A 21,332-nucleotide genomic window follows, 5' to 3' on the forward strand; every position below is an offset into this window, starting at 1 on the left:
GAGTTGAAGTGGACATTGGGTCGGGATGCATGATAATATCAGCACATCATCGATATCGGCCAATATTGGCTTTAAAATGAACTATGAGAATCAGCCAATGCGCTTTTTCTTACTTCGCATAGTGAATGTAATGAATGAGTCTTACATACATTGAAAAGTATTGTATTATATGACTCCATCTGCTTGTGGGCCATGATGATAAGCGTATGCATGCATAATATGATGTTAATTCCACTACAGAAGAGCCCTGATGATCCCTAAAAGTAGATGGGGAAAAAGTGGATATATCAATATCGGTATTGGTTATTGACAGAATAAGTTATTATATATCAGCATATATCGGCAAAAAATCCAATATTATCCATCCCTAACCTTTGATGTTTTCTGTTTCTCTCTACAGGTACAAGCCCTTCTTCCCGTTCCAAGTGCAGCCTCTGCTGGGTTCGACTTGTGATTTGGAGCTGTCAATCCAAGACAGCAGACTGGTGGAAGGTCGACTCAAAGTCACCCTCATTGAATGTAGCAGGTGAGACTCTTTTTTATGAACTTCCACACACACCTAATCTATGTAAGCACCCAGTAATGGAATTCAGTACCTGTTTGTGTTTTTGGTTTGGGGCTGTTTTTCCTGTTAGGGCCAGACTCCTCTGTTCCAGTTTGGTAAAATTTAATGCTAAAGTGATATTTTAGATGATAGTGTGCTTCTAATTTTGTACCAGTTGTTTGTGAAGTCCCTTTTACAATCCCCCATGACAATGCTACAACCCTGATTCCAAAAAAGTGGGGAAGCTGTGTATTTATAGAGTTAGATATGTGTCTTTATTACATGTGAGAAAATAAATGATATGAGAGAAAAAAAAATGTTTGAGAGAAAAAAAATATTTGAGAGAAAAAGTTTTCACACTGATAGCAATAAATAATAATATTTGAGACTAAAAAAAGTTTTGAGAGAAAGTATTTTGTCATAGAATCTAAAAAAATAATAATTTGAGATTTAAAAAATGATTTCCGAGAAAGAAAAACTCAAAAAACTTTGTTTTACTCCCAAATACTATTTTTTTGCTATCAGTGTGAAAACATTTTCTCTCTCTCAAAAAAAAGTTTAAAAAAAAAAGTTTAAGTCTTTGCTCTCGTGTCAGACTTTTGCTTTCGCTGTGAAAATAATGTCATGGGCGGGGCCACGTTCCTATTGGCCAGTCTCAATTGATTTGACAGCTGGGTGAGGATCATCTTGGGAGTCGAATTCAACTGAATCATTCATCCACCATGGTGGATTCACCGGCATAGATGTGCTGCGTTATTTGGGAGTGGATATGCACACATTAACATTATGCATGTGTGGCCAAATGGAGAGGAGAGGGAAATAAACCGACAACACCACCTGTGGAATTGCACCCCAGGGAATACACTCAAACTTGTAGACTACTCTTAAAGGGATAGTGCACCCAAAAATGAAAATTCAGCCATTATCTACTCACCCATATGCCGATGGAGGCCCTGGTGAAGTTTTAGAGTCCTCACATCCCTTGCAGAGATCGGCGGGGGGAGCGGCTAGCACACCTAATGGCAGACGGCACCCCAGACTAACGTCCAAGAACACAAAATTTAAAGTATCAAAGTATCTCCACACTGCTCATCTGTAGTGATCCAAGTGTGCTGCAGCCCCGACATAAAAAGTTGTTTCGAAAAACGTCATGAACTCTGTTTTTAGCCTCACTGTAGCCTGTAGCTCTGACTGCTTCTCTGTGCTCCGCGCTCACGTGTGCGCACTCAGGGTGATCGGTGATGCACGGTCTCTGAAGAGCAGCAGTCTCGTCAGTACTGATGTCCAGATTCTCAAGTGCAGGCATTGCCAATTCCCAGTCTGAGCAGCAAAGACTTTCCTCATCCATTGGCATTGCTTTGCATTTGAAACAACTACACCACCAGGTTTCCAGTGCTCGACTCCGGTATTCTGCGGCTGTCTGAGGGTTAGGCTCATGACCTGCGGCGGCTGCTTTGTCCAGTAGCCTGAGTTCCACGTCCGTATACTCGGGCTCAAACAAATACAGTTCAACAAAGAAATGCTGTTCCTCCTCAATTTCAGAGTCTTCAGACATGTTGGGCTGTCCTTTGCTAAAAGACCGTAGTGCAAATTATCTTTTAGCTCTGTGGTTACTGCTGTCTCCCGGGTAAGCAAAGCTCATGCTTTCGCTGGTCGCGTGGAGCACAGAGAAGCAGTCAGAGCTACAGGCTACAGTGAGGCTAAAAACAGAGTTCATGTGACATTTTTCGAAACAACTTTTTATGTTGGGGCTGCAGCACACTTGGATCACTATGGATGAGCAGTATGGAGATACTTTGTGGATTCAATTTTGTGTTCTTGGACGTTAGTCTGGGGCGCTGTCTGCCATTAGGTGTGCTAGCCGCTGCCCCCACCGAACTCCGCAAGGGATGTGAGGACTCTAAAACTTCACCAGGGCCTCCGTCGGCATATGGGTGAGTAGATAATGGCTGAATTTTCATTTTTGGGTGCACTATCCCTTTAACAACAGAAGGTCACACAGACTCGTACACCAGTAAATATGGGGACAGAAGATGGACTTCCAAATATAACAACACGGAGGTCCAAAGCCGCATGAATGTAGCGCTGCATTACAGTGTGCTTTAACTAGTCTGTGGAAAACCGGCAGGAGGCCATAAATAGCCGTCCTTCGGGATGCCCAGCTGACAGCCCACGTCACCGGGCTGCGGAGTGCAGCCCCACACAGAGCGCAGAGGAGGAGAAGAAGCCACAAGCTGTGGCCTCAGCTAAAGCAGGACAGAGAGCAGGACAACCTGTTAACATAAAGTTAACAGAACTAGCAGAAGTAGAAATAAAAAAACAGAGCGAGCTTACCGGAGCAAAGGGAGCTTAACGCACAGCTCAAACCCAGTCACCGTCTCGCAGTGAGGAAGAGCAGACACCATGCATTTCAAAGTCCCCTCTGAAGCTGCACACAACAGGAATGGCCAACACCGCTGTAAAGCAAAGAGTCATGGCAGCTGTGATACCATAATACACTTTAACAGTACACAAACATTGCAGCACCCATGCCTACCTTATGAGTCCCAAGTTTGAGTACAGAAACTGGAGCACGCCACACACAAAGCAGGCCAACCGGAGCGCGCCACACACAGCCCTCGCCAGGTAAATGCCAGGCAGAAGTGAGCGCGCCTGTGAGGGGAAGACCAAATAACGCAGATGCCACCACTGCACAATTAGGCTCCAACAGCTGGAAATTAGGCCCAGCTGATGCCAATTAAGGGCGGAGGTGTAGCAGCGCTCACCCTGCCACACATGGAATGTTGGAAGAGAAAAGCACTGTAGTAAAGTAACATTAATGCGTTAATGGGATAACCTGGTTTACGGTAGCTAGCTAGATGTAAAGTTAACACTAGCTGGCTAGTGCAGTTAATAACACAATCTCGGTAAAATAACGTTAGGTGAGAAAAGGGATTCATTATAGGAATGATTTTGATAACCAACTTGCTCAGCTAGCTACCCATGGAGTTGTGTGTGTCATCATCTTACCCAAACATTGGAGTCTCCACTCCCAAATAACGCAGCGCATCTATGCCGGTGAATTGACCATGGCGGATAAATGATTCAGTTGAATTCGACCATCCATGACATTATTGTCACAGCGAAAGCAAAATCCTGACACACGAGCAATGACTTTGGTTGACAATGGTTTTGAGAGAGAGAGAGAGAAGAAAAATGTTTTGAGAGAAACATTTTTTTTTGGAGAGAAAATGTTTTCACACTGATAGCAAAAAAAATAATATTTGAGAGTAAAAAATACTTTTTGGAGAGAGAGTTTTTTTCTCGGAAATCATTTTTTAAATCTCAGATTATTTTTTTTATATTCTATGACAAAATACTTTCTCTCAAACCTTTTTTTAGTCTCAAATATTATTTTTTGCTATCAGGGTGAAAACTTTTTCTCTCAAATATTTTTTCTCTCAAACATTTTTTTTTCTCTCATATCATTTATTTTCTCGCATGTAATAAAGACACAAATCTAACTCTATATGTATTGTGTATACAACAGAATGCAGTAATCAGGGTTCAAGTCCTGAAGGTGCAGACCCCTATTGAGTTTGTGCTGGTTTATGAAACATGATACTTTACTAATAACTGGAAATGATGTGCAGATGCTTCCCAGGAAATATTAATTCATTTGGTTACATGGTGGCGTTGTAATTAATGTGCCAAAACGCAATTTTGAAAAGGCCATGCCCTTTTGACTTGAAATTTGCCACACATATCCAGCTTAGTGTGCTCTACAAAAAAGCCTCTTGGACAATTAAGCCCACTGTGATGGATTCTTAGATAGTTTGTTTTATGTTCAATTCAATTTTATTTATAAAGCCCAATATCACAATTTATCATAAATAATACATTTAAAGTAATCCATATCCCAAAGTGATACATAAAAAGAGGGAAAGATGGAGAGGGAAATTGAGATGGAGAGAGACCTACAGAGACAGAGACAGAGAGAGAAGCAGGGCATGCAGTAATGACAATAGCTACAATATCATTAATTTTAGTAATAATATTATTATGATGTTGGTTGATTTTTCGGTGGAGCAGGTTTAGCGTTAGCTTGGCTGTCAGTGGCTTATGCTACATCTGAATGATGGCGTGTGAGGTGAGCCCTCATGTTCATAGTATTCCCAGAGTATTTTCTTCTCATATGACTCTGCCTGCAAATTGCATGCATCATATCCAAGTCCTTGGTGTATGTATCAATACAATTTCGCCACACAAAATATTGCGATACTATGCTATATTAATTTTTTGCCCCCACCCCTAATATTACTAAAAATTAAACCTATACAATTTCAACAAATATCTAATTGAGCCAGACATTAGACATAAAGGAAACACAGAATATAAATGTAATCTGGATTTTGACTGTTTCCTCATCTCAGCTGCCATTATATGGTGTCTTTTAAACCCTACAACATCTACGAAGCCCAACATGTTGGGCAGACCACACTTTTACTTACTGGGCTGTCCTTTCTTTGTCCAAAGCTGGCATGTTTAAATTTTGATTGGTTGCAGAGTCAAATCAGTGAGCTTAGGTGCCTGGCTTTTATTGCCTTGGAGAGACATACAAGTTACATTTGCTTTGTTGTATGTATGTCTGTGTGTGCTCTGAACCATGGTTGGGTGTGTATAATAGACTGCAGGATGATCAGATCAGGCTCATCCATTAATTATTCATGTCCTGCCCATTATAATCTTACAGTCTCTCTTTCATCGCTTTCTTCTGTATTGGTAAGTTCATTCTTTTCACATTGCCTGCTGATTTGAGTGTTTAATTAGATCAAATCATACGCTTACAGTATAAGTGCTTGTTAGACAGCTACTGTCAAAATATCAGTTGTAGTGTGCTGTAAATGTCCAGCAGAGGGAAGCATTCACCCATTTAGTCTTATTGTGAGAAGCCGACATCATGTCTCTGAAGATGATCATGCTGGTATCACACTGTCCCTGAACTAAAGCAGAGTTTCTTCAGAGGTACACTGTATTTCAGACTGAGCAATCCAAGAATTCTGTGTCATCAGCGTCAGAGGCATTGACTTTCCAGCACAGCAGGGGGCAACAGTAGCCAAAAAATACATTCTTGTGATCTTCTTTTCTTTCCAGTATCGCAACACACAGTCAGGTCAAGAGCTGAAATACTGATCAAGAGCTAAAATGATCAGCTAATGAGTCAATTCATCAATTGGTCAATCAACCAAAAAATTATCTGCAACAGTTTTCATAATCTTGTGACTCATTCTTTAAACAAATGCCAAAAATGATCTCATTCTATCTCCTCAGATGTAAAGATCCAATTGATGAAAGAATTGAATATTTTGTAAGTTGGATACATTTTAAAGGCTTGGCAGAATTTGTAACGTGTAATAGGGGTGTAACGATACATCGATCCACATTGATACATCAATTCATTAATTAACGATCCGATTACATCGATGCAAAATGAAAACATTGATCCATATCGTCATCTTAAAGATACACCTTTATTTTGAAATTCACTTAAACATGAGAAATGTGAGACTTTAGTGAACAGGTCTATTTTTATTATTTTTTGTTACAGAAGAATACTGTTTTTCATTTAAATGCCTGATACCTGGAAGAGCTCAGAAATTAAATGGTCAAATCATATTCTAGTTGTTTTTGTGAGTTGATGTAAATGATTGTGTTAGATGGGCATATGATATCACGTCATATTGATCGCAGGCTCCTGAATTGAATCGAATCGAAATCATATTGTGACAGACTTTGTGATATTGGCAAACATTATATCGTCATCCAAACGAATCGATATAATATCGTATCGTGATGCAGCTGGTGATCTACACCCCTAACGTGTAACATTCTTTAAAGAAAACATGAGTGACCAGGCAGATGGACACTGACACAAACACTAAAAGGAATCATGTTGTTTATGTGTTTCTTTTAATGATAGCAGTCAATATAACTGAACAATTATTTGAACTGTATATTGAACTAAATATTGGAACATTTCTTCTTCACCATCTTCACAACCCTGGGAGTGTGTAAAAAAATGCAGAAATTTTTGTCTGCTTTTCAGGTGGTTGACGCGACATATTTTCCGACGCACGCTCTCTGTCAGCTGGTGGGAGTGTGCTCACCTGTGTGTGTGTGTGCATGTGTCTGTGTGTGTCTGTGTCTGTGTCCCTAATATAATGGTAGGGGAAACACTGCCTTAGTTCTTAATACAGTGTGTTGCCCCCTTAAGCATCAGTGCCACTGTAGACATAGGTACTGAAAACATCTGTGATCCACCTCCATGCTTCACAGAAGGAATGGTGTACTTCTCGTCATAGACCTTGTTGGCTCCTCGCCAAATGTTGCATTTCTGGTTGTGACCAGAAAGTTCAATAAGGAACAGCCACACCACTTTTAGGGTTGGGTCAGTATGAGAAAAAATAAAAAAATAAAAAAAATAAAAAAAAAAAGGTCCAGTTTTTGTGAAAAACTGCATCAAGTCGGTAATACCGGATTTTCGCCACTTGGGGGTGCACTTGACTCATTTAAAATAAAAAACAACCATATGACAACAGAGTGACAATAACAAGTTGTTTCTTTTATTCCTTACAGATAAATTTTGCAGCTTACTCAATCAGTGCAAACAAGGGTTGCCTCCTTCATCTGGCTCAAAGTCAAAGTGTTGCCATAGTGGCGCATTCTTTGATTTCTTCGAGACTAAATTGTCCGCCATTATCGACTCCCCAGGCTACATTAGAGGCCTCGGCGCAGGTGCACTCGCACCCCCTAACTCAGTCCCCGCCCCACCCCCACCCCCTCTCTCTCCTGCTCGCTGTGCACTTGGCAAAGAGGCAGACACAGGTCCTCACAGACTCGGGCGTACTATAAGCGGAGTGGACTCCGCGAGGAATGTCCGCAGTCATTCAGGCTTCCATAGTTGAGCGCACTTCCGCGTTGTAGCCCAAGTATGCGGTCCGGTCGGTCTCAAAAAAAAAAAAAACCCCGGTCCAAGACGGAGTACTGAACCGAATTGGTATTACCGAGAACCGACCCAACCCTAACCACTTTCCTGCAGAGAGGCCTGTATTCCAGCTGAAGTTGTTATGAGTTTTTCTTTGCGTCCTGAACAATTAATGATTGGCATTTTTAAATCTTTGGAAATCTTTTATATGTTTTTCCTGATTGTAAAGTTCAACTGCCTTTTCTTGCAGGTCCTTTGAGAGTTTTTTTTCTTTCCCCATTGCTCAGTATCCAGCAAAATCATTGCAGCCCTGGATGAGATGTGCAGGGGTCTCTCAACAGCTAAAAAAACCCCTCTTGACTAGTCTTTTAACTATTCATCAGTCAATGGAAATCAAATTCATCAACCCACTGAGGGCTGCATTCAAAATCACACAGAAAATCAAAGTAAATTAAAGCTGCAAGCAGCGATGATCGGGCCCTTGCACCTTTGTGCAACTCAGCGGTGCTAGCAGGACGCCGGCTGACATGGCTGTCCTTTTCTGTGAAAGTCAAACACTGCATGCAGGAGTGAGATGGTGTTTTCTACATCAAGTGTGGGTGCAGTGAAGACCTGACAAATGTCATTAACTTCAGTACCATTCCTTTTGTGCCTCCTGTGTTCATAAATGTCTATACCTGTCATAAGAATAGGATAACAATGTGTTAATTTAAAAACATACTTACAGTACATAGAAACTGCTGATGAAAACTTTATGGCACACTTTGTAATATCAGCAAATTGCTGTCCAAAAAATCAATATATTTTAATGAAACTTGTGATTTCCATCCCTCATAATTTCACATATGTCTACAAATTTTTATTTGATTGATCATATTAACTTTAAGCTGTAATGACAACTTTCTGAAACCTTGCTCCAATAAATATAATTTTCAAGGCTTTGCTGTGTTTTTTTTATGATCGACTTTTGTTGTTGTTTCTGTCTTTCTCAACAGGCATGTTGTGTTCTTATGCTTTGTGAAATGTCTAAAGTTATGATGTGAAAATGCATACTCCAGATACATCAAACATGCAAATCATACAAGTCAGTGCATCACATCCATTAACAGAGCCACACTGCCCTCCACTGGACATGAACTGTCCAGAGATCAGAGAATGCCTTTTGCTGCCACACACACAGTGCTAAATATGGACATGTTCAATTTTTTGCTTTAAGTAGGTGGTGCTAAATGAAAAATTAAATATTGACATTTATATGGCTGTAGTCTCCTAGTCGACCAGTCGATTATTTGGTCAACATGTTCTCGTCCGACCAAATTCTCATTGGTCGAATAATCAGCGTGTTACTTTCATAAGGAGAAAAGTGCTACATCAATAGCTTTCCAGGATTAATCTATTATTTCCTGCAGCGGGGGGGACAGGCTAAGGTACCTGTGAAAACACCCCCTTTGTTGACAAAAAGTTGAACTTGCCCACCCTACGCTCAGCGTTGAGGTGACGCAGACCTCCTGTCAGTCTCTGTATACTGACACTGTTTCCCTCAGTGTAGACGAAGCTTGTATTTACTTGTATTTCATAGATCAGAAACGCTAAATTGTGTGGACAGTAAAGCCTCCACTAAAATAGCATTTTAAGTCTTGTGTGTGATCTTTGGGATTTAGCCTGGCTTCATATGAGCAGAGGAAATCTCTGCTCGTCGCTAGGCTAATGTATACAATGTAAAATGTCATAGGCTGGCGCTAATAACGTTAGCGTGTTGTATTTGCTTGGAAAACATGTTTAGTACAGGACAGTTGTTTTGTCAGTGAACTTTGTGAGTTGTCATGGAGCCAAACTGTGTGCTGTTACCTTTGTTAAGTGTTGTCGTTGTCCCTAGTTTTAGATGAGAAGAGGAAAAGATCACTAGACACTAGGCTAATTTATACAATGTAAAATGCCATAGACTTGTGCTAATAACGTTAGCGTGTTGTATTGGTGAGGGAAATGTGTCCAGATAAAGACAAGTGTTTGTCTGTCAATTCTGCGACTTATAGTGAGACTGATTTGTGTACTTGTGTTTGAAATTGTCTCTATTAAGCCATATTTAATGTGTGTTTTGAATCAACTAAATTTTACAGCACTTAACACAGTCCTCCACCGCCGACTAGCGTTTTGGAGGTGTAACTGCAGAGTGACAGACACACCACCGCAGAAGTAAAAGTAACGTGCAGATTTTTTTTTTTTTCCCACGACTAATCGATTAGTTGAAGATTATGTATGACTTTAGTCGACCAAGATTTTCTTTGGTTGACTACAGCCCTAGACATTTATGTCTCTTTAGGCTTCACCACTAATGCAGCATGTGAAGTGAGGCAGATTGGACACTGTAAAGTCAAGTTACAACAGCTTCCTGTGTGATTTTGGAGACATTGAAATGCGCCGGCCCATGACGGCCACAGCATTTGACATATTCAAAACCTTCGAACATCCATCCATCGATCGATCCATCCATCCATCCATCCATCCATCCATCCATTTTCATCCACCAGGTCATGGGCGCAGCAGGCCGGGTAAAGCACCCCAGACATCCCTCTCCCCGGCAACGCTTTCCAGCTCCTCCTGGGGGACCCCAAGGTGTTCCCAGGCCAGACGAGATATGTAATCCCTCCAGCGTGTTCTGGGTCTGCCCCAGGGCCTCCTACTAATGGGACGTGCCCGGGACACCTCCAGCGGGAGGCGCCCAGGAGGCATCCTAATCAGATGCCCGAACCACCTCAACTGACCCCTTTTGACGCGAAGGAGCAGCGGCTCTACTCCGAGCTCCCTCCGGATGTTCGAGCTCCTCACCCTATCTCTAAGACTGAGCCCATCCACCCCACGGAGGAAACTCATTTCCACCGCTTGTATTCCCAATCTCATTCTTTTGGTCACTACCCAGAGTTGATGACCATAGGCCAACACCCACCGAGAATGTGTTCGACTTTACACCAAGTATGCGGACACAGCTCTCACTTTGGACATACAGGGACCGGATGCCTCGTAGCAGCGAGCCTGGCACCCTGTACTCCTGTAGTACCTCCCACAAGACCCCCTGAAGGACGCGGCTGTAAGCCTTCTCCAGGTCCACAAAGCACATGTAGACTGGATGGGCAAACTCCCATAACCCATCCAGCAGCCTCGCACGGGTAAAGAGAGTTCCACGGCCAGGATGGAATCCGCATTGCTCCTCCTGAATCTGACGTTCGACAATCGGTCGGCGCCTCCTTTCCAGCACCCTGGAGTAAACTTTACCCGGGAGGCTGAGCAGTGTGATACCCCGATAGTTGGAGCACACCCTCAGGTCCCCTTTTTGAAAATGGGGACCACCACCCCGGTCTGCCACTCTGCAGGCACCATACCCGACCTCCATGTGACACTGAAAAGGCGTGTCAGCCAAGACAGCCCAACAGTGCCCAGAGCCTTCAGCATCTCAGGGCCAATCTCATCCACACCCAGCACCTTGCCGAAAGGCCTCCTTCTTCAGCCTGACAGCCTCCCTCTTCGGTTGCCGCCCCGACAGGCACCGCCTTCTGACCACAGCTCCTAGCAGCCACCTCCACAATGGAGGCTTTAAACATGGAACACTCAGACTCAACCTCCCCCGGGATGCACGAGAAATTCTCCTGGAGTTGGGAGTTGAAGACTCCACGGACAGGGTCCTCAGCCAGACGTTCCCAGTTCACCCTCACTACACGTTTGGGTTTACCAGGTCTATCTGGCAGCCTCCCCCGACATCTGATCCAACTCAGCACCAGGTGGTGATCAGTTGACAGCTCTGCTCCTCTCTTCACACGAGTGTCCAAGACACACGGCCGCAGATCTGCTGATACTACCACAAGATCGATCATTGATCTTTGGCCTAGGGTGTTCTGGGTACCAAGTACACTTATGAACCTCCTTTTGCTCGAACATGGTGTTCGTTATGGCTAGTCCATGACTCAAACAGAAGTGCACAAGCACAAACAACAGTCAGAGACCTTCTCTTTGCGACCTGCAGTCGCATTGAGACGACCCTCTCGTTCTCCGGGGAGAACCCCAACACAGCGGCACTCAGCCGGGGGCTTGTGAGTATCCCCACACCTGCCCGGCACCTCTCACCCTGAGCAACTCCAGAAAAAGCGAGAGTCCAGCCCCTCTCCAGAAATTTGGTTCCAGAACCGGTGCTGTGCATGGAGGTGCTCCACCTCCCGCACCAGCTCCAGCTCCTTCCCTACCAGAGAGGTGACATTCCACGTTCCAAAAGCCAGTCCACGACACCAGGGATCCGCATGCCAGGGGCCCCGCCCATGCCTGCCGCCTGGCACACAATGCACCCGACCCCGATTTGTGTCCCTGCGGGTGGTGGGCCCACAGGGCGACGGCTCCATGTTGTCTTTTCAGGCTGAGCCCGACCAGGTCCCATGGCCTAAGGCCCGGCCACCAGACGCTACCGGGCGAGGTACTCTGCTCCCGAAAGGTCAGTTTCATCAAGGTCTTTGAATGTGAGACTTTGAAAGACCATGAAGCTTCGAACAACTTTCCATAATTAAGGCTTTTTGATGGGACACACCAACTTTGAAACTGATCTGGTGAAATATCTTGGAGTTTGTTAAAATACGCTCCCTGGAAATGGCCAGAAATGCACAAAAGTATGTTCAAAAGCCAAGAGGCTTTTTCGTTCATCTTGGGCTGTTACATATGCCTACCAATTTTCATATCTCTAGGAAAAATGTGGGGGCTGCTCGGTTGAAATTTTGTAGGGGGCGCTACTGAGTCATACTTCTACTGTTATTATACACATGATTATTGTCACATATGTATACTATCAGATATTAATATATCTCAACATGTTGTACCATAATAGCCAGAATCATAATTATAATATTATTAGTTTCATTAATGTTGTTGTAAGCTATTACCGTTACCGTCTGTCCTGCATCTCTCTCTGTCTCTGTCTCTCTCTCTGTCTCTCTTTCTGTCTCATTGTGTCATACGGATTACTGTTAATTTATTATGTTGATCTGTTCTGTACGACATCTATTGCACATCTGCCCATCCTGGAAGAGGGATCCCTCCTCAGTTGCTCTTTCTAAAGGTTTCTTCCGGTTTTTTTTCCCCCATTAAAGTTTTTTTTGGGGAGTTTTTCCTTATCCGCTGCGAGGGTCCTAAGGACAGAAGGATGTCGTATGCTGTGAAGCCCTGTGAGGCAAATTATGATTTGTGATATTGGGCTTTATAAATAAAATTGATTGATTGATTGATTGAGTCGCCTTGGCACATCAAAGCAAAAATCGTATCAGACGACACAATTTAGGACTTCTGATTTGTGTGGCAAGTTTTGTGAGTTTTCAAGCATCCCTTGCCCCTTTAAAAACAACTTCTTGTTTTATAGTGAATAGGGTGTCACTATGGCGACAGCGTTTCATTAAAACTCAAAAGCTTCATTTATGAGTATCATCAAGGTCTTAAGACTTTTTATCAGCATATAGGTGGGTGTGATTGGAGTTCCTCTGTGGATGTTTTCAGGGCTGGACTTTCATCATATGTGTGAAATTTTGAAAAGATATGCAGACGTGGAGTCAAGTTGCAGCAACTTTTGTCATTATTTCAAAGCATCAAAATTTGCCACTGCACCATGGCAATGCTCTTCATCGAAAACTCACAGTTTTCACAGTAAAGCATCATCAATGTCTTAAATAGATTATTCCCAACTTTTGACAGACCCTGTCCCGCCTGCAGTTGGTGCTTGGGCCCTAAAAATTGAAATCACAGGCAGATTCAACTTGGTGAATTTTATCACAGCAACTCATAATGTGACTCAGTCGTGTGTATGGCCCCTGTTGGCCCATATGCTCCTGATGAGTCAGCAGTTGATGTCCTGGGGGATTTCCTCCCAGACCTTGATCAGGGCATCAGGGAGCTCCTGAACAGTCTGTGGCAGTACAGATGCACAGATACATAACGTCCCATAGGTGCTCAGTTGGATTTAGCTCAATGGCATCAATGCATTTTTCATCCAGGGCCCTCTGCACCAGTGTTAGGTCTGATAATTGGGATGAAATCCCGGTACCTAACAGCAGTCAGGTTACTGTTGGCTATGACATGGATGTCTGTGCGACCCCCCCAGGATAAGCCTTCTCAGATCATCACTGACCCACCACCAAACTGAATGATGTTACAGCCAGCGTAACGTTCACCACGGTGTCTCCAAACTCTTTTTCAGGCCTGTCACGTGTGCTCAGTGCGAACTTGCTCTCATCTTTGAAAAGAAGGGGGCACCAATGGATGGACCTGCCAATTCTGGTGTTTCCTGGTGAATGCCATTCCAACCACACGGTGCTGGGCTGTGAGCACAGGTCCCACTAGAGGACGTCAGGCCCTCATGCCAGCCTCATGGAGTCTGTTTCTGACAGTCTGGTCAGAAACATGCACACCAGTAGCCTGCTGGAGGTCATTTTGTAAGGCTCTGGTAGGGCTCCTCCTGTTCCTCCTCGCACAAAGGAGCAGATGCCAGTTCTGCTGCTGGGTTGATGCCATTTTATGGCCCTGTCCACCTCTCCTCGTGTAACGGATGGTCCCCTGGTGTCTCCTCCATGCTCTTGAGACTGTGCTGGGAGAGTAGAGTGCGGTACGGGCTGCATATTTCTGTCCAAACCTGACCGAGTCCGAGAGAAAAGTACCCGAACCTAGCCAAACCCGACAGTCTTTCTGTTTTGTTATGTCCGAAACCGAACCGAGCCCGACATTATTTAATTACTAAAGTACTGAGTTTGTGTCACACAGTTGTTATGGTTACAGGCTATTTACCCAGTTACACCTTGTAAATGACCGTAAAAAGGCATTGATTTGTGCTATTCTGTTAGTAGATTGTTTAAACACACACACATTACGCAGTGTCATCAGCAGTTAAAAATATAATAGCCGTTCTCCCTCGAGCAGCTGAGTGTGTGGGTGCCCGGTGGAGGTTTGTGAGCTTGGCTAGAGGGTGTTGAAGTGTGCACAGCCCAGTTCTGTGCTCTGGCCCGTCAGGAGAACCACGAACTGACCGAACTGCTACTGCTACAGAATTACTGGCGCTGTCTCTGGAGTTTCAGAGATGAACAGCAGAAACAGCCAATGTGTGTGTGTGTTCTGTTCAGGTGTTGTCACGTAAATAACAGTCCCCAAGCAATAAACAGGACAGACAATAGGATTTTATTTATTTTTACACTACATTTTCACTGAAAGCTGACCGAATCCGCCCGAGCCCGAATACAATTTATACATTTTTGACCGAACCCGGCCTGACCCGTCGGGTACCATTGGGACCCATCGGGACCCGTCGGGCTCGGATTGGTTAGCCACACTCTATGGGAGACACTGCAAATCTTTTTTTTTTGACCGCACGTATGGATGGAGAAACTGCACTACCTGTGCAACCTGATTGGGTTGCAGGTACCCCCTTATGCTACCAGTAATGACAAGAACACTAGCAGCACAGAAAACTAGAGAAGAATCAGTCAGGAAGGCTAAGGAGAGGGCAACTGTCTATAGCCACCACATGTAAAACCATTCCCTTTTTGGGGGTTGTCTTGCTTCGCCTCACCATTGCGCCTGTTGTCACTTTTATTTGCACCAAAGCAGGTGATACTGATTAACAGTCACTTATGCCTCCTAAATGGACAGATTGATATCCTTGAAATTTAACAGACTTGATGTTACACTGAGACCATTAAGTGTTCCCTTCATTTTTTGAGTAGTGTATGTTAAGCAGGACTGCCAACTCTCACGCATTGACCTTGAGTCTCACACTATTGACACTTTTCAAATGTTCTTCAGCCATACGTCCATTTTTTTCCTCACGGTGATAAACACATTTATAGCTGATGTCACGGTGCAAGGACACAGACAGGGCTAGACAGAAAAACAGAGCAGCACAGGGCAACAACAGCACCATGTAAAACCTGTCAAGCCAGCAGCTGTTTGGGTTTTGATGCATGTCCATTTGTAGTTATGGGACTGGTGCTTGGAGTTGCTGAAAAGTCTCAAGAGAGTATTCATTTATTACACAGCATATATTAAATAATTCTTGTTGAATCCATAATGTTGCCAATGATATGATGAAAAGTATTTACATATTAGCTTTGCTCACAATGGAACGACAAGGTATTACTGCACATTACTGTACAGGGAAGGTCAGCTGATATGATACTGAATATATCATGAATAAAAAAATGATGCAGCAGTCAGTCTCCGTTGTGGTGGAAGTGCAGAGAAACAAGGACAACTACACCAAATAGTGCAGTATAAAAGCTATGGTGCAGGTTAAAAAAGGGGGGCATGTAATTTTAAAAGACAATAGACTATAGAGATAAACAAACATCAAATATTATTTACTGAAATTCAGCAGTCAGAAAACTCAATGCTAATGAGCTTCATCAGAACTGTGTGTGTGTCATATGATCAGATTTAATTAATGGTAACCAGTGAACCCAAAAAGTGTCATCAGATTTTGATTCAAATATTGCTTAATCCTGCTGGGGCAAAGAAATATGTGACATCACCTTTTCCTCGCTGTCCAGGTCAATTCAACCCAGTAAAAAGAGCACAGAGAAATCAACAGTGGGTACAGAGAGATACACAGTGAATACATATTGTTTTGACTTTATTGGTGCTTCTACACGTTTGTGGTAGAATCTCACAGTTGCTTTCACGTGTCTTGTGTCATGTTGCTGCAGACTGTTCATTCTGGGCTCCTATGACAGAGAAACCTATGTTCACTGCACCCTGGAGCTGAGCAGCCACCAGTGGAAGGAGAAGACTCGCAGCTCCATCAAACGGGTAGGTTCTCCTCCTTATTATTTCTGCTTTACTCTCCTCCTCTCCTTCTTGTTCCACTTCTCATCCCCTCGGTTTAGGGTTGCAGGGAAGCATACGTCATGGTACAGAAAGCAAGTTTTAGAGTTGTGCTTGTTTCCAGATCAACATGAAAGTGTACATTTGATGTACAATACAAAGAGTTTAAAGGTACAAAAGTTAGTAGTTAAAAAAAGAAAACCTTTGACTTTGCCAGGATTGTGTATATGTATGTGTATATATACACACCATAATATATATATATATATATATATATATATATATATATATGTATATGTATATGTATATATATATATATATATATATATATATGTATGTATATATATGTATATATATATATATATATATATATATATGTATGTATATGTGTATGTGTGTGTATGTATGTATATATATATATATATATATATGTGTGTGTGTGTGTGTATCTTAAAACTCCCTGTTAAAGAAAATAAACGTGCAGGAGCAGCATACCTATAAATAAAAATAGAAGGTGCAAGATGTTTAAAGTGCTCATTGCAACACAGGTCCATTTAGTAGTTCAGTGATGACACGGTAGGGGGCACAGTTTTTTCACAATTCAGATAGCCTGTGGGTGGTTTGGTAAACAAAGAACATCTTACTCTTAAACAAAAAAGTCTTTCCCCTCCATAATGTTGTCAGACCCTTAAATTCATAATTTGAGCCTGTCGGTGGCAAAAACAGACACCTTTAGTGGACACAAATTAAGGATGCACAGATGCCTTGAGTGGTTACATTGCAGCCTGTTGGGTTGCTGCTGATTGCAGCCCTATTGCTCAATAGTAGTAAAATTTTAAAAGATTGCTGCTCCAGTTAGTCACTTAGAGACAAAAATAAGATCCAGGTTGAAAAATAAAATTACCCTTTAAGCCACACTAAAAAATGTTCCAGATTTAAGTTTGGACACTGATGGAGTATCAGTATCAGTACCTAAGAATAGGACTGTCTTAGTTGTCATTACTCACTTTGTGTATTTCAGTGTTCTCTGCAGAGAGAGTGGGTACAAGTGAAGTGTTATCTCTCTGTAAGAGCTGTAACAGTCAAATAATTGTCAGTAACAAAGAGTGCTCCACTGACAGCTCACAAAATTCACAGTTCATTGAGAAAACTTCACCTGTTGCTGAGCTCTATTTGTGTCCAACTATAGCCGCTGATTTATCTTTAAAAATTGTACCACAAACACCTCCTCTGCAGATACCACATATTGGACACCTTGTTTCATTGACACATTAATACAAGCTTATTTTCATCTTCCTTGCACTGATAAGATTCTCCCATTATTGACATTTGGAGTGGCAAAGAAAATTTTCAGGCCCCTCCGGCAAACCTTTTCTAATTGCTGCAATTTGAAGATATTACAGTTCTCACATCAGGCATGTTTTGAAGTGACTAATGACCATTTCAGAGTGAAATGTCAGCCCTAATTGCTGGCTCTGGTTTCAGCAAAACCCACAACTTTTTGTAATGTTCCTCATCCAGCAGGGGGCAGTGAAATATTAGGCATCCCTCCCATAACTAACCACAGCATTCCCCAAACAGCAGTTCATTCTACATCATAATAGGTGCAGCATGTTCCTGTTTTATAAAAACTTTGCAAGCACAAACACAATACAAACGAGTTTGTATACAAAATTGTTGTTGGGAAACATCTGGGGCCAGATGCCACAACACTGTAGATTCACAACCGAACCCTCTAGGGGGGTCCGGGAGCATGCTGTCCCGGGAGAACATTTTGTACATTTTTGATTTAAAAGCATCATTCTGGTGAATTCTGAGAGCCAAGTTATGATAGTATATGCCTAGATTTCAACATCTTTGTGCTTTTTATGTGTGAAAAATGTTCTATTTTTACTGATAAACACACTAGTGGTATGTTATGGTGAAGGGTTACACTTAAAATATGGCAAAGGATTAATGGTTAAACATTTCAGTAATCAAAAGAAAAATGACTAACATACTGATCTGCCTCTGGAGGGCCAGTGTTTCCCCTATATGCAACTACCAGCTGAAATATGACCGCTGCTGCTGATTATTATTATTATTTTTTTTTTGTCTTAGCTCTTTAGAAACTACCGTTATATTATTTGGCGCTACGGACGCTTCATATCCAGGCCTATACAGCAGGTCTATACCTTGTCCTTTTATTAAACAAACTAAATAGCCTTATCTTATTCATCTTATGTCATTTCTGTCTCTACATGGTCACACGTTTACAGTTCTCTGCTCTCTGTATCGCGCATGGCAGAGTTTCGCCCCAATGCGTACACACACACACACACACACACAAACTCAAACTCAAACACGCACACACACACACACACACACACACACACAGAGGTGAGCACACTAGAGCGCGGGCGAGCCATATCATGTCTCGTCAATATATGGGACACACTGTGGTATTTTTATCATCATAAATATTCAACATTAAAAGATGATCAGCGAGACATAGGGCTCATGTTGAAACTGACTTTATAAAGTGTGGCACATCATTACAATTTAACAGGGAGGTAATGGCTCAAATGTAGGTAAAACATGATGAATTCCTCTCACAAAAATAATTTACAATTAAAGCTGCAAGCAGCGTTTGGCGGGACCTCGCACTCGCGCCCGTTTCGGGCCCCAGCTTATGTCGTCACTGTGAATTATTTAGAAATATCAAACATGTTGCCACAAACATCAGAAAATCCTTACAGAGCTGAACGTTTTGATGTTTGAATGCTTTCTGTAGCTGTAGGTATGGATAAGTGATGTCACGATATGCAAATTAGATGAGTGAATTTATTCCCATCAGATTCCTCGTCCTTTATTTTGAGGAAGAGACAACAAAAACAACACAAAACAAAATAAATTTACTATGTAAATATGTTCAAAATGTTGTTTTACTGAGATGTATGAAATCCAATATGGCTGCTGCCTAGTGACGTCACAATATGCAAATTAGATAAGTTAATTTACTCCCATGACAAACTTTGGGTCATGATGAATAATTTTCTCATTTACAGTATGCCTTTATCTCTCACCACTTTCAAGCCACAGCCTTTTGAAATGTTGAAATGAAAATGGAATATTTTCCTCAATAAAGTCTGGCACCTAAAGGGTTAAAATGGAGATTGTGCCCATGTCATGTCTGCATGTAAGATTTAGACACACACACACATCATGTTTCTGTGAGTTTGTGTGTGACAGCGGTTGCCATGGTGATGAAGTAAGTGCACCTGGCAGAAGAGCAGAGAGAGAGAGTGACAGAACACAGAGAGACCTGTTTTAGTGGAGATTTAACTCCTCGAAGAAGTTCTTCCGATTCCCAAACCGTTGGTCCAATCATCAAAATAATGTGATCATGAGAGAGATAAAGTTATACAGAAGATCTGTTTAGCAGCAGTTGAACTGGTATGTGTGCGTCTTTAAAGCCGACACAATAAACGGTGTAGGAGGAGATGTGTTTTTTTTTAAGAGCACATTTGAGGGGAAATCTTACTTTGAAAGGGCAAATAGCTCACTTCCTGTTGGATTTAGGTCATGGGTGTTAGCGTGTTATTTGTAGGTCGAACACTCCAGTTTTGGTTTGATCTTGATACGACATTCCTACGGGCTGCAGTGGCCAGTTTAGTGCACCTATGTGGCGCTAGAGAGCCCATTTTGGCACTGTAGGGGTTAATAATGTGTGTGTTCTGTTTCAAATGAAGTTTCTGCTGCTGTAATCTGTCCTTTAAAGATTGTGAGACACACAGACCAGAGAACCCTGTGGCTGTGTCTGTGTGTGCAGCCGTTGTCATGGCGATTAATGACTTGCCCGCACCTGTGGCAGACACAGACACGTCAGGAGAGCAGATCACCAAAGGCTGTTTATAAAGGGATTTAACTCCTCGAACAAATGCTTCGCATACCCAAACCGTTGGTCCAAGCAAGAAAATAAAGTGATTTTGAGAGACAGCCATGTCTCGTGAACGCGCGTGTCGCGTTTTATATTTCTCGAGTCAAAAATGTGGTCAGGGGAGCGAGTTTAAAATGTGTTGCACCCCAGCTGTTTCCAGAAATTTCTCCTCTGAGTTTACATGGGAGTGAATGAGAAAAAAATCAGCGCTCCCTTCGCTTTGGAGCCACTCAGCAAAAATGTGTACGTGTGAGAGATTCCATGTCAACATATCTGTGAGCTGGACAAATTTTCCTACGTTTTGTGGTATAAATTGTGTGTGTACAGTGAAAATTGTGGCCATGGCAGCGAGTTAAAGACAAAAGTTTTAGACGATTTTTAGAGCCCTCTCCACTCTAGCTCACAGCATTCCATGCAATACACACCCATTGTAAAGTGAGAATTTCTCCACTTTTGCTCATGGTACTTTGAGAGGCACAGATGAAAAACGGTAAAAGATATGAAAAAGATGAAAACATGAGTGAATAGATGAGACCTGTGGCAACATTTGAGAGTTGGAATGGAGTCTGTAGCACAAAGTATGGAGACGCTGTAAATGCTAGAAAAGCCCTAAGATTGGTCTCTTTCTCCCCCCTGCTGCCATTCATTTTCTATGGGACAGCTTTCGAGGATCGACAGGACGTTTTTCTGACATCTCACCTTATGGAGCCCATAAAATCCAAACTAAGTGAGTAATGAAAAAGTTACGAATAACTTTTGATTAGAACGAGTTAATCTGTCATCTGTGCAAGTTTGAAGCCGATTGGATAATCGGTGTATGAGAAGAAGATTTTTTAGGAAAGGCAGTTTTAAGGCAAAATCTTACTTTGAAAGGGCAAATAGCTCACTTCCTGTTGGATTTAGGTCAGGGGTGTCAGCGCGTGATTTTTAGGTTTTCATGAGATGAACACGCCACTTTTGGTTTCATGTTTCTATGACATTCCTACAGGCCGTGGTGGCCATTTTTGTGTGCCTAGGTGGCGCTAGAGAGCCCATTTTGGCACTTTAGGGGTTAATGTCATGATTTTCTAAAC

At 42.4% G+C, this 21,332-nt stretch overlaps 1 protein-coding gene across 1 annotated transcript in view; it reads left to right on the forward strand.

The window, feature by feature from the left end:
• pdzd8 (PDZ domain containing 8) overlaps positions 1-21,332 on the forward strand; it is a 133,826-nt gene that overhangs the window by 20,995 nt on the left and 91,499 nt on the right. The window contains exons 2-3 of the mRNA XM_033613455.2: positions 401-526; positions 16,223-16,325. Coding sequence (XP_033469346.1) covers positions 401-526; positions 16,223-16,325 — 229 coding nt within the window. The remainder of the gene's footprint in view (positions 1-400; positions 527-16,222; positions 16,326-21,332) is intronic.

The sequence above is a fragment of the Epinephelus lanceolatus genome, chromosome 17 (assembly GCF_041903045.1).
Source record: "Epinephelus lanceolatus isolate andai-2023 chromosome 17, ASM4190304v1, whole genome shotgun sequence".
NCBI lineage: Eukaryota > Metazoa > Chordata > Actinopteri > Perciformes > Serranidae > Epinephelus > Epinephelus lanceolatus.